The sequence below is a fragment of the Lissotriton helveticus genome, chromosome 1_1 (assembly GCF_964261635.1).
Source record: "Lissotriton helveticus chromosome 1_1, aLisHel1.1, whole genome shotgun sequence".
In the NCBI taxonomy this organism is placed as follows: Eukaryota; Metazoa; Chordata; class Amphibia; order Caudata; family Salamandridae; genus Lissotriton; species Lissotriton helveticus.
Genome location: NC_136057.1, coordinates 269,598,761 through 269,611,275, shown reverse-complemented (window position 1 = coordinate 269,611,275; position 12,515 = coordinate 269,598,761). Strand labels below are relative to the sequence as shown.

General features: G+C 42.1%; 1 protein-coding gene across 1 annotated transcript; it reads left to right on the top strand.

Annotated features, from left to right (window-relative positions):
* Positions 1–6,677: 6,677 nt before the first annotated feature.
* LOC144769294 (olfactory receptor 5F1-like) lies at positions 6,678–7,613 on the top strand. The gene has a single exon (XM_078653360.1). It carries the CDS (start codon positions 6,678–6,680, stop codon positions 7,611–7,613), a length of 936 nt encoding a protein of 311 aa, XP_078509486.1.
* Positions 7,614–12,515: the final 4,902 nt, after the last annotated feature.

The window sequence follows — 12,515 nt, the reverse complement described above, 5'->3', positions numbered from 1 at the left end:
AAGGAAGACCAAAATGACAAGAATCCAGTGAGTAGAACAGGTGATATGCAATCTTAAAGATTTAAGTGAAAACAGTGCCAAACCCCAAAGCTACACTTGCAGTTACCTGGTCGTAGAAGACCCTGAAACAAATCACAAGTTCAGGCCTACCTCAATAGAGCACGGGTTGGATAGAGGGATGTGGTTATTCATGCTGAAAGATACCTTCTCAGTCCAGTGCAAAGAGTTTAGTTCACGGTGGAGGAGGCTGCAAGGAGAAGATAAGCATCACAGATGGTCGTTGATGTAGTGAGAAAAGCAGACCTGCAGTCGTGGATGGATGACGCTGTAGCACAAAGAGCTTCGCAGTGGCGTTCCCTGTGAGCGGTCAAAGCTGTAGCACGAAGAGACAGACTGATGGAACGGGCTGTTTGAGTGACAAAGTTTCAATGCTGCACACAGTTGTGAAGAGCCCAAACATTTTAATTCAGCCTCTCTGAGTCCATACAAAGTGTCCAGGACTTAAGGGGCACCATTTAGGGATCAGGGGCATGCTCAACTGGATCTGAGTGCTGGTTCTGGTGGTTGAGACCCTGTTATGTCCCTGTGACTTTGAACAGTAGGCCAGGAGACTAGACCTTGCGGTTACGTTGGGAGTCCTGGGTTCAGGTGCAGGTCCAAACCCTATGAATCAGGCAGGAGTGCAGCGGGGCAGCAAACCAGGGCAGCACTCCAGCAAGGCAGTAGTCCAGCAGGGCAGCATTCCAGCAGAGTGGCTGTCCTTTTAGCAGCACAGCAGTCCTTCTTAGCAGAGCCTGCACAGGTCTAGAAGTATACCAAAAAGGTACTATCTGAGGTCCGATATGTATACCAGGTCCCTCCTTGGAAGTGGGAAAAGCTTCAAGAGGTTTCCCCTTGAAGTACACAGGTTTCCTGCATTCGCTGCCATTGCTCCAGACTAATTGCAATGGGTATTCAGCCCTTTGATTGGTGCAGGACAGATCCTATTCAAGTGTAAGTAGGGTTGTGTTGCAGCGCAAACAGGATAAAACTGAATTACCAATTACTTCAGTAGCATAAATTCAAATCATCAGGCCAATGTTTCTCTATCAAGATAAGTAGAATCCTCTAACAGCCGCTACCATTACCACTTTGGTCCTCCGATGGATATTACGTTGAGCTATATAGGGGACTAGAATAATCTGGGAATGAACAATTATCCTATGAGGACCTAGAATAGATAATTGTTAACTCAGACTATTGATTCAACATAACTTATCACTTTTATCCACCATGAATATGGATTCCTTGACACAGAATATCAGCAAAAGAACAAGTCAGACTTGATAAATGCAATTTTGTAAAAACATGTATTTAATGCCTCAAGAATGCAGGAATACATTAAAAATCAGATTTAATAACAAATTGCTAATGCAAAGAAAACCACACAGTACATGAAATTACAGGTTCAGTGACGTTCATACAAACCAAGCAATGTTGTTTTCGAATTCTGTCCTCAAGTAAATCAGTTCATGTCCAATATGTACCCAATGCCACAACATGAGTCAGATTACCTAGCAGCCAAAATGTTATATAAAGAATGAGTAGAAAAGGGCAAGGAAAGAAAACAAATGACAAGCAAACATGCATGTATCAAGGAAAAAAACAACAGCATGCTAGTCAGGGAATGCAAGCAAGGCTGCTCCTTAATTTCTGCAATTTTGCTCCAATACATCCAGGTTTACACCTCTTAAAGTATCGATTCCATCAGTCCATGGGGTTTCATTGGTTGTTCACAATGGGTTGTTATGTGGTGATCGGCAAAATACACAAATTCTTCCTCTGTCTCTGAGGAGTTTGAATGAACTTTCTTTCTTTAAAAAAGGTTTGAAGACCCATCTTTTTCCCAGGGCAGTGTAAATTTGTGAGTGGTAATGGTCAAGGAGAGTCAAAGCGCCAGGATGCCCTCTGGGTGACAGTCTGCGCTATAGAAGTATGCGATACATACATACATACATACATACATACAAATCCGGAAGAATTAAGTAATCATTTTCTCACTTTTTTCTTTATGATCATTATATTCCACTTGGTTAGTGTCTAGTAACATCCTCGGAAGTAGGCGGTAACTTTAGTCATCTGTTGTCAGTCATTTCCCAGGTGCTTTTTGCTGGGATGTATCAAAGCTTGTTAGCAATTCAATCGAGTGGCATGCAAGTGAGAAGTGAGTCCATTGAAAACTAAAACACAAATGGAAACTTTACAGAAAGTTCTCATAGGGCTTGATTGACAGGTTTCACATGAGTTAATGTTAGCTTAGGAAAGAAAACCTTTGAGGCCTAAGGAGAAAACAGCTTAGTCATGAAAATAATAATACTATTAAATATCACACATTGCTAAATGCTTCAGTTTGTCAAGTTAAACAATGCATGGTTCACATGAAGTAGTATATCAGTATTATTTCTGTACGTTGCATTTGAGCTTTTTTCAACAGATTACTTTTAAAATACATATTCATTATGTTCCTTATGGATAAACCTCTGCAAATCTATGTCATTTCTCTGTTAAATGCATACTTTACATTTGGTTAATGTCAATACACATGTTCTATTGCAGTTAAATGAAATACATTATTCAATGCATGTTAATATATTTGTCCGTTGGTTTTCATCTTTTCTCATAGAACATGTAAATGCTTCTGTATAACTTTGATACCTTGTCGTTTTTTGCCATAGTTTCTCATTGCTATATATATTATTTATTCTAACATTCTGAATGCTTTTACGATGCAGTATCTAAAACATGACTGTGCTGATGAAATTTCACTCAGTAGGTAAGCATATCATTGTTTTGTCTCATTCATTTAATAAGTATTGTAAATCAAATTCACAGGTAGGAATTGGTGAAAATGGATGCATGATAACATCTGCGCTTCATCAGTTATGACCAGTTGCTCCCTCCCATCCTGCCAGTAATGGCCCTTCTATGCACACCTAAGCTCCCTATTTTGTGTGACTGTCTATGAGGAATACACAACGTCCAATATCAACTACACCCAGTGATGTGACCCAGAGACAGGCCACAGGCAGTAAATGGCTAGACATGGAAAATGACAACTTTCCAAAAGTGGAGTTTTGAAAATTGTAACCAAAAATCCGACTTCACCATTATAAACCTTTTTTCATTACATTTCTAAAGAGACCAAACATTCTTTATTTTGGAGTTTTATATAGCGCTAACCACACCCGGAGGTATTGGAGCACTTTACAACATTTTTCAATAACAGTCCAGTATACAAAGAGTGTCAGAGTAAACACAGTGTTCAAAGGTGGTTCATTAATCAGTATAAGTCAAGTAGCATTTAATGCAGAGTTGTAAAGTTTGTGGTAAAAGTAGGGGGGAGTACTGTGCGGGTCAAGAGGGAGGTGTTGTAAGGAGTGATCTTTTCGTAGTCACTGGGTCCTCTGGTTTGTGCGGAATATTCTTTTGGGTCCGTTGTCACTTCGTGAGGGCTCGATTGAGGAAGAGCGCTTTGAGTTAGCTTTTGAATACTTTGAAGTAAGGGTTAGTCCTGATATGTATAGGGATGGCATTCCAAATTCTGGGTGCGTTTCCGGAGAAGGACCTAGATAAGGTCTTTTGTTTGCGGATTTTCGGGGGATGAGTAGCAGAGTGTTGGTGCTTCTGAGGTTTCTTATCTGTCCCGCTTTCTTGAGCTTGGTGGCTAAATAGGTGGATTTACCGGTGTGCAGAGCTTTGTATGTGAGACAAGTAGTTCTGAAGTTAGCTCGCATTTCTATTGGGAGCCACTCAAGCTCTTTTAGAGCGGGGGAGATGTGTTTGTATTTCTTTACTCCCGTCACCATTCTGGCTGCTGCATTTAGGGTTGTTCTGAGAGGAGCAAGGTGTAGTTTAGCCGTGCCTGTAAGGGTGACGATCCAATAGTCTAATCTGGATAGGATTAGGGATTGCGTGACTTGCATAGGGTCATTTGGTGGGATGAAGGGTTTGATTTTGTTTAGTAATTTTAAGTTGGAGAAGGCACATCTTGCGGTGTTCTTGATGTGTTTGATCATATCAAGGTTGGGGTCTAGAGTGATACCCAATGACTTCACTGAGTCTGCTGGGATGAGGGTACAGTCGAGAGCATCAATAGACTTTATCCATTCCGTGATTTGGGGGGTCTGTTCTTTGTTGACTATGAGGAGGATTTCCGTTTTGTCTGGGTTGAGTTTCAGATGGTTTAGGGACAGCCACTTTTGGACTTCTATTAAGGTGTTGTTTAGTCTTTGCATGTCCGCTATGGTGGAGGTTTCTAGGTAGATCTGGGTGTCGTCAGCATAGAGTTGGAAGGAAATATTGGCTTTTTTGAGGATGATGGTGAGTGGCTCCATGTAAATGTTGAACAGTGCGGGTGAAAGAACTGAACCTAGGGGAACACCTCTGTAAATAGGGTGTAGGTCGGACGTGAAGTTTCCAATTTTTATTCTTTGAAAGCAGTTTTGCAAGAAGGAGGTTAACCATTGTGAAACCACCCCTTTTGCTCCTACCCTTTCTTGGAGAACGTTGATGAGTAGTTTGTAGTCGACCGTGTCAAAGGCCGCCGAAAGGTCAAGGAGTATGAGTAGACAACAGCGGTCCTTGTCCAGTGATTTGTGAACGTCATCAATGACATTTAGATGGCAGTCTCTGTGCTGCATCCTTTTCTAAAGCCTGATTGGTGAGGGTCGAGGAGGTCGTTATTGTCCATGCGATGGGTGAGTTGACGGAGTACACATTTTTGTAGTAATTTTGCTAGGAATGGGAGATTGGAAACAGGCCTGTAGTTGTTGAGATCGTTCGGGTCGGCACCTACTTTTTTTATTAATGGTGTTACCTGAACGATTTTGAGGCAGTAAGGCATGATTCCTGTTTTTAGTGAGCTGTTTATAATCTCAGTCCAGAGAGGGGCTAAGGAGTGTTTGAGTTTATTTGCCAGTTGAGCGGGGAGGGTGTCCTCAAGGTGTGATGAGGGCAAGATCCGGTAATTAGTTCACGGATTTCTGTTTCAGTGGTGGGTTCAAAGGTTAGCCAGTTGTTGGTGGATTGGCTGGGTGGGTTCATGTCTTCTTTCATAAGTAGCAGGCCTTCCTTTGGGGGACGAGAGTGGTCCATAAGTGAGAGCTCAATCTTTAGTATTTTTTCATTGAAGAAATTGGCAAATTTGTTACATAGGTCTTTGGAGACCGGAATTGCAGAAGGTGATGGTTTGGATATTTGCTGTCTGATGATGATGATGAAGAGTTCTTTGGGGCGGTTTTTCGCATATTGAGTGTGTCGCAAAAGAAGGAGGATTTTTCATGTGTGATGTGCTTATTGTATTTCCTACGTTCCTTTTTGAGTAGTTCGAGGTGGGTTGTCGAGGTGTTGTTGTGCCAAAGTCTTTCTGCCGCTCTTAGTCACCTTCTTTCCAGGTTTAGGTCAGTGTTGAACCACGCTCTCGATGGCAGGGTCTTGTTTTTTTTCTGTTTCAGGGGGGCTATTTTGTCCAGCATGTCGGTCAGAGCCTCATTGTATTGTGAGGTAAGTTTTGCTGTGGACCTGTCTGCTACATTGGAGGGGAAGAGTGTACTTAGTCTGTCTTCTAGTTCTCTCAGGGGGATCTGTCTCAGGCTTCTCGTCCAGTGAAAGTGATCATTCACGCGAGGTGTTCGATGTGTCTTTTGATTGATGTGGAAGAGGATGAGATGGTGGTCTGACCAGTCGACAGGGAGGGTTCGGTCGATGGTGATTGCATCTTCATGGGCTATGATGGCATCCAGGATTGATCCTTTGTTGTGGGTTTGTTCGGTGCAGTGTTGGGTCAAATTGTTATTTTGAAGGAGCTCATTTAAGGTTTGTATTTGAGGGTTGTTGGTCTCATTCCAGTGAAGGTTTAGGTCTCCTAGTATTAGCTTGTTAGCATTTGAGAGTGAGCAGTGTGATATCAGGTCAGCCAGCTGTTCACCATACATTCACTGGGCAAAATTTTCCATTTGATAAGGTAAGTCTAATTAGTAGTGGTAAAGTCCTAATGTCCATAAAAAACAGGTTCAGAAAAAAGGAGGGTGATGGCAACAAGTGTAGGAGTGTAGGGATGACCTACAGAGAGGGTCATCCCAGACGTCATTCCAGTAAGCAACCAACAAACTGTGCACCTTCACTGACAAACGGCTGGATTTCAAAGACTATGCTTCTATTCTACTATTGTTCTGTGGCTAGGGTGCTTCTTAATGTATGTTTTCAGTTTTTGTAAATCTACAATTCCTACTTAGATTTTAAGTTACAATTTTCTATATGTTGCTTGGGGAAAATTACATAAAAAATACCATCCAAAAACTGGTCTTATAATTCAAACTATCTGAAAAAATTATCGTTGGTTATAGCCCAGGATGCCAATGTCTAATGTCCTTGAGTGCCTGTGAAACAATTGATCATGTGTTTCAGATAAGCCTGTGTGTAGTGAAATTAATCAGTGGTGTCCCACTTTGGAGACTGTAAGGCCCATTGATAGGCCTAGCAATTCAGACAATGTTAATCACATGGGTCACGGGAGGTAGGGAGAAAATCAGTCGGAGGAGAAACATGATGGTTTAATGATATCTAAGTGCTTCATTAATGCATTGTTTGTTTACTTCTAAACTTATGTCATCCTTCTCCAGGGCAGAATATGTTGGAATATGGACGCCAGAAATCAAACCCTACCCAAAGAATTCACTCTCTTAGGACTGACGGATAACCCTGCACTAACCGCTCCTCTCTTTACAATCTTTTCAATGGTTTATATCATTGCAGTGCTAGGCAATTTTGGCATTATTTCATTAATTAAAATGGCTCCTCGCCTGAACACACCAATGTACTTCTTTCTGGGCCACCTGTCATTTGTGGATCTATGCTACTGCTCTGCCATTGCCCCTAAAATGCTGGGTGACCTGCTCTGCAAGACGAAGAGGATTTCTATCATAGGCTGTGTGGTACAGCTTTTTGTTTACTGTTCTTGTGGCACCACGGAGGCATTGCTACTGGCTGTCATGGCCTATGATCGCTATGCCGCTGTATGTCAGCCACTTCACTATGCAATTATCATGACCAAGAAGTGTTGCTTCTGGCTGATGACTGGAGTGTATACAGTAGGAATTGCACACTCAATAATAGAGACAGGTTTTACTTTCCGGCTATCCTTTTGTCAGTGGGAAATTCATCATTTCTGTTGTGATTTTCCTCCATTGCTCAAGATGTCATGCACAGATACTTTCATCAATGAGGTGGTATTGTTTATATGTAGTGGTTTCCTTGTAATTGCTTCCCTCCTTGTGATTCTCTTCTCCTATGTTGCAATTATCACAACCATCTTCCAGATGCACTCCTCGACAAGAAGACATCGAGTGTTCTCCACATGCGTGTCTCACTTTGCAGGTGTGACCTTGTACTTTGGAACTGTCCTCTTTATTTATCTCCGCCCCTCATCCAGCTATTCCCTGGATCAAGACAAGGTTGTTAGCTTGTTCTACACAATGGTGATCCCTATGCTGAACCCATTGATCTACAGCCTGAGGAACAAGGAGGTGAAGGAAGCACTGAGGACCATCATTGTGAGAAAAGTGACTACCAGTTGAGAAATGCAACTTTTGTATTGGTACTCACGATCAACCATCAATTATTTGAATTCAGCATCCAGACATAAAACTGAAAAAGTGATGTGAAATATGATGTGCTTAAAGACACAGATTCGGTATAAATGAGAGCAGTATGGTTATTCTGTAATTAAAGGTCCGCTCCAGGAGTAAAAGGCCCGAGCAGAATGCAAGAGCAATTTACCAAAGGACCTGTCCTTTATTGGCCATACAGCCAACTACAGAGGGCTCTAACGCTATTAGAATATTCCACCCCTAGAGAGCATAATGTTCTAGTTTGTAAAACAGAGGCCTCATGGAGCCCAAGGAGGTTAAAATCCCCACTTGAGGCCTTTTGTTCACAGCAAACATTGAAATGTTGGAGCACCGGGTTTCTACCGACCATTAGAAGCCCGGAGCACTCCATTGTTTTCAATTTAGCTACCACCATTATAATTATAGTTAAAACAATAATTTGTAAAAGAGTAGTCCTAGTCTGAATAAAAGGTGTCCTTGTGACATGAAGTCAAAAGATACCCCAAGAAATGATGAATGCTCTATTACCAGCCATTAAATGAGTGGTCAGCTTACACAGACAGTCTGTGCTAAAATGTATCATCTATCTGAGGTGCATCAATGGGAAAACATGTCCTATTTATCTTCTACCTGAAGTCAAAGTGGGCAGTGGATTTTATATCAAAGTCAGAAGCTCTTGTGTAACTCATGTTTATCTAGACAAAGGGCAGATTTCTAGTCATTTGACGCCGTGCAATGCAACAAGACAATCTGCAGCCTAGAGCCAACATAGGCAACCTTGTGTCATGGTTCAAGGGTGCCTGCACTACAATCAGAATTGGTTTTGTGCAGGAAGGGAGGTGTCTTTCTCTTTCTTAGAAAGAGGAAAAAGGAGGAGAAATACATATATTTCCCCTTGTTATGCCTCTATTAGGAAGGTGTACAGTTGTGATACATTCCCGGGTTTGTTCAATCTGGGAATGCACCAAAGTCCATGTGTGCATGTGAAGCAACACCAGGGCCGATTCACAGAACTAACTTAAGACAAAATCCTAAACTTACTACTTTTGGTATTCACAGAAGTTAGGATTTTGTCTTAAGTTTGTCTTAAGACAAACTTAAGACAGACTTAAGACAAAATCCTAACTTAAGTCTGTCTTAAGTCTGTCTTAAGTTTGTCTTAAGACAAACTTAAGACAAAATCCTAACTTCTGTGAATACCAAAAGTAGTAAGTTTAGGATTTTGTCTTAAGTTAGTTCTGTGAATCGGGCCCACCCACTCTCCACCCTTGGAACACCTTCCCAGGGCAGAGTAACACAAGGCAGCGACTTTCTTCAGATTTACCAGGCAACGCAAGATCATCAAGGTGGCCTTGTGTTGCTTCATTAAACGGGCTTAAGTATTATGTTTCCCTTGCACCACTGTTTGTGACTCTAGGGCAACACAATCCAATGATAAATCTGTCCCTAGGTCTCAAATGTAGGAGGTATATTAGATAATTCCATACTTTCCCATCCCATGTGTGATGCGTTCAGAGCTGTCAAAGAGGGTTAACATAAGAGATAGGTATCTAATGATGATTAGTTCATTAAAATGAATTTCTTAGAGACAGTCTTAAGGGTAGCATTATGGAAATTAATCAAATAAATGTAAACAAAAAAAGTGTGATTATTTTTGATAGTTTGGTTTAAAACTAGCATAAGTATAATTAAAAATATAAATATAATTAGAAACAGAAATACATCTGAATAAAAATAGGGTAAACATAATATAAAATAAATATGTTTACAAATACAGTGGAAAAACACAAATAACAATTAAAAAATAAAGTTGAGATAGTTTTGGGGTCTTATCAAAGTAGAATTAAAACCCATTAAGAAATTACTTGGATGAGTTAGTGGACCCCGATATAGTTCTCCCGCTATAGTGGTAGATCAATGTAGTGGCTGGCAATGTAGTACGAGCAATATTTTTCATGGACCCATCCTCAACTTCCCCTCGAGCCTTGCATAAGTTCAGACCTACTTATGATTATGCCTTATTTATACGACATCTCCAGTGGTAGAAGTTGAACACGTGTACATTTAGAAACATCAAGCCATATTCACAAAATAAAACTGCAAAAGCATGAGTGGAGGTTTGGATCTCCAAATAAGGATAACTTTTTTTGTAGTCTAGAAATTCACTGAATAATGCCTAAAAATCAATTTCCCCAGAAACAGATTTCCAGGCCTATCTCTGGGACTGTCATTTGACATCTTCTGTGGATACTAGATCACCCTGGGTGGAATTCTACATTATGCAGAATTCTGCTCAAAGAGAATGGGTCTGACTTGTTACCCTTGGAGCAAGTCCTTTCTCTACAACTCCAGCAAATTTGTTCCCCTTTCCATCTTGGGAGATACGTTTTTATAGCCACTGTTAGTGGTGTTTGAACAATTTTACAAACATTTTCAGAATGGAAAGGAGTTTGATCAGAGATTGTGGGTGTTCCCAAATGTCAAAGGCAAACCAAGCATTGGAATGCTGCCTTCTCATCCCTTGAATGAGATTTGCAATTGCATATTTCCTTGTACATATTGAGGAGAAATCTGCAACAGAAAATCGGTTTACGTCTGCCAGGAATCATTTTAGTGGATTCCTGGCAGATATAATTATATAACTTTGTGAATAGATCCCATTATTTTTACAGTATTTCTTTCCCTGTTTCAGTCTTTTTATATACAATTACACTGCAAAATGCAAGACCCCTCTGAAAAGGAATGTCTGGGAGAGTTGTATATTTTTGCTTTCAAATCTGTTTCATCATTGAAGATATACAACTCAAAGATCCCTAGTTTGTTTTCTGGGAAACCTTTTGTTAAGGGATGTCTTCTCTAGATACTATTATTTATTATTATTATTATGATTATTAATTATTTATTTTATTTTGCCATTTGTAAAGTACAGACTAGGTTAAGTATCACAAAGTATACAATCAAGGTTTTAGATACATCATAAAGTTGTGCACATATGAGACAGTGTGAAGGGAGGGCGGCAGGCTACACATGCATGGCTTGATGTTTGGGACAATCACATTCTAAATGGCAGGATAAACCAGATAACCACACCTGCTGGATAAGAGGAGGTGCTGCATGCACTTCCTGAACTGACCTTTACACCCCTCAGACGCCTGCTTGTGAGCTTCTATTTGCCTGCAGGAGGGTAGGGGAGAAGTCATTGCACTCACAAGGAGCAGCTTGAGCAAGGCACAGGGGAGCTGTGTCCCTTACTGGCCAGCCAGGGCCATCCCATGAAATGGTCATTCCAAGCTGCAGCAGAAATGTGCTGAGTGGAGAGGACCAACAGTCACCGCCAGGGGCTTGGACAATCAGGGGAGGTATCCTGTAATAGCACCATTGAGCCCAATCAACATTAGTCAGACCGCTTCACAAGCTGTCAGTCTGCTTGGCCTTCGCTCTGCTGAGTTGCAGCCACAGAAAGCACACCCACGAGTCAGAAAGCCCAAGCGGAGTGGAAGCCCTTTGCTTGAAGCAATAGCTGAGGCGGTCCAAGCAGTCCATCCCTGTCTAAACCCAGTTCAAATGGCCTTCATCCGGCAAACAGGGATAACTAGGCCCAACATTGGGGGTTCAGGTCTTTTACTCCTGAGGTTCCGGGCCCAACCTAGTATGGATTCTGAACAACTGCGCCAAGTACTCCTTCAGCACTTGACTCTCAGTGGTAGTGCAAGTCTATCAGTCCAAGGCTTCCTGTGACGGATGGAGACACAGGTGGGTGAACACAGGCTTACTCAAAGTAGGTGCAGCAGCAATAAATGGTTGTACAGTTCAATACTTGCTTTTACGATAAATTTTGTATTTATCCATGAGTATCAAGCAAAGTAGGGCATTCATAAACAACACACACAGTGCCCTAGGGATTAAAGCTATAGTGTTTCGTAGGTGTATCCCTGAGTCCCACTCCTCTCAAGCTAGTGGCAGTGGTTATTCCCCATTTACTATAGGCAACATCCAGGTTAAGCCCAGCTAGTAGTTCGAGTCTGAAGACCAACTTAGACACTGTTTTAAAGTCACGAGTGTTGCATCACCAAAGCACGTTCTGATTGGCCTGAAATCAGTCCTACCCACACCAGCAGGATAGGAGCAACCATAGTCTCTGAGCATGCCCACTCTGTGAGTGCTGAAGCTGCAACGGATGTCTCTGGTATGTTTTAAACACATGCATCCCAGATGAGCAGCTCTCGGAGGGTTCTCGATGCTCGTCTAGGCTGGTTCCATTTTTCGGCTCTTGGGGATAGTGGGGCCATGTAAGAAAATGCTGGGCCTAGTCTTCAGCCACGTTCAGGCCCCCTAGGATTATCAAGGTGGCCTCTCTCCATGATGGCGTTTTTGGCCATATCATTCTTCTTGCTTTGTCTCGGTGACCACTTCTGGCATACAGGGTCACCATCTCTCTGGCATATGTGGTCACTGCCTTACCACCATACAAGGGCTACAGCCCTCATGGTATGACAATAATCTTCACGGTGCCCCCTCGTGGCATAAGGTGTGGTCAACTGCACACTGCAAATGTGTGACTACCAGTTTGGTGAAGCAATGCTCTTGGCTTACTTCATGGCAGCCCTCCTCTGGCTTAAGACTGTTGCCAATTTACCCTGAAAATGGGCAATGATCTGATTGGTGCAGCCGCTGTCTCCTCACACTTTGGTATGGAGATCCACTTGCTAATATTCCCCACTGGACCTTGCTCCCTCCAGCGCTCTTCTCCACCTCACAGGGCACACTGGTTTTAGCAAGCAGACAGGCACTGGTTCTCCAGGCCTTGGATTCCCTAGGCGATGTCCCCTCACCCAGATCGGAGACTTTGAGGCCTTGGCTCCTAGTCCT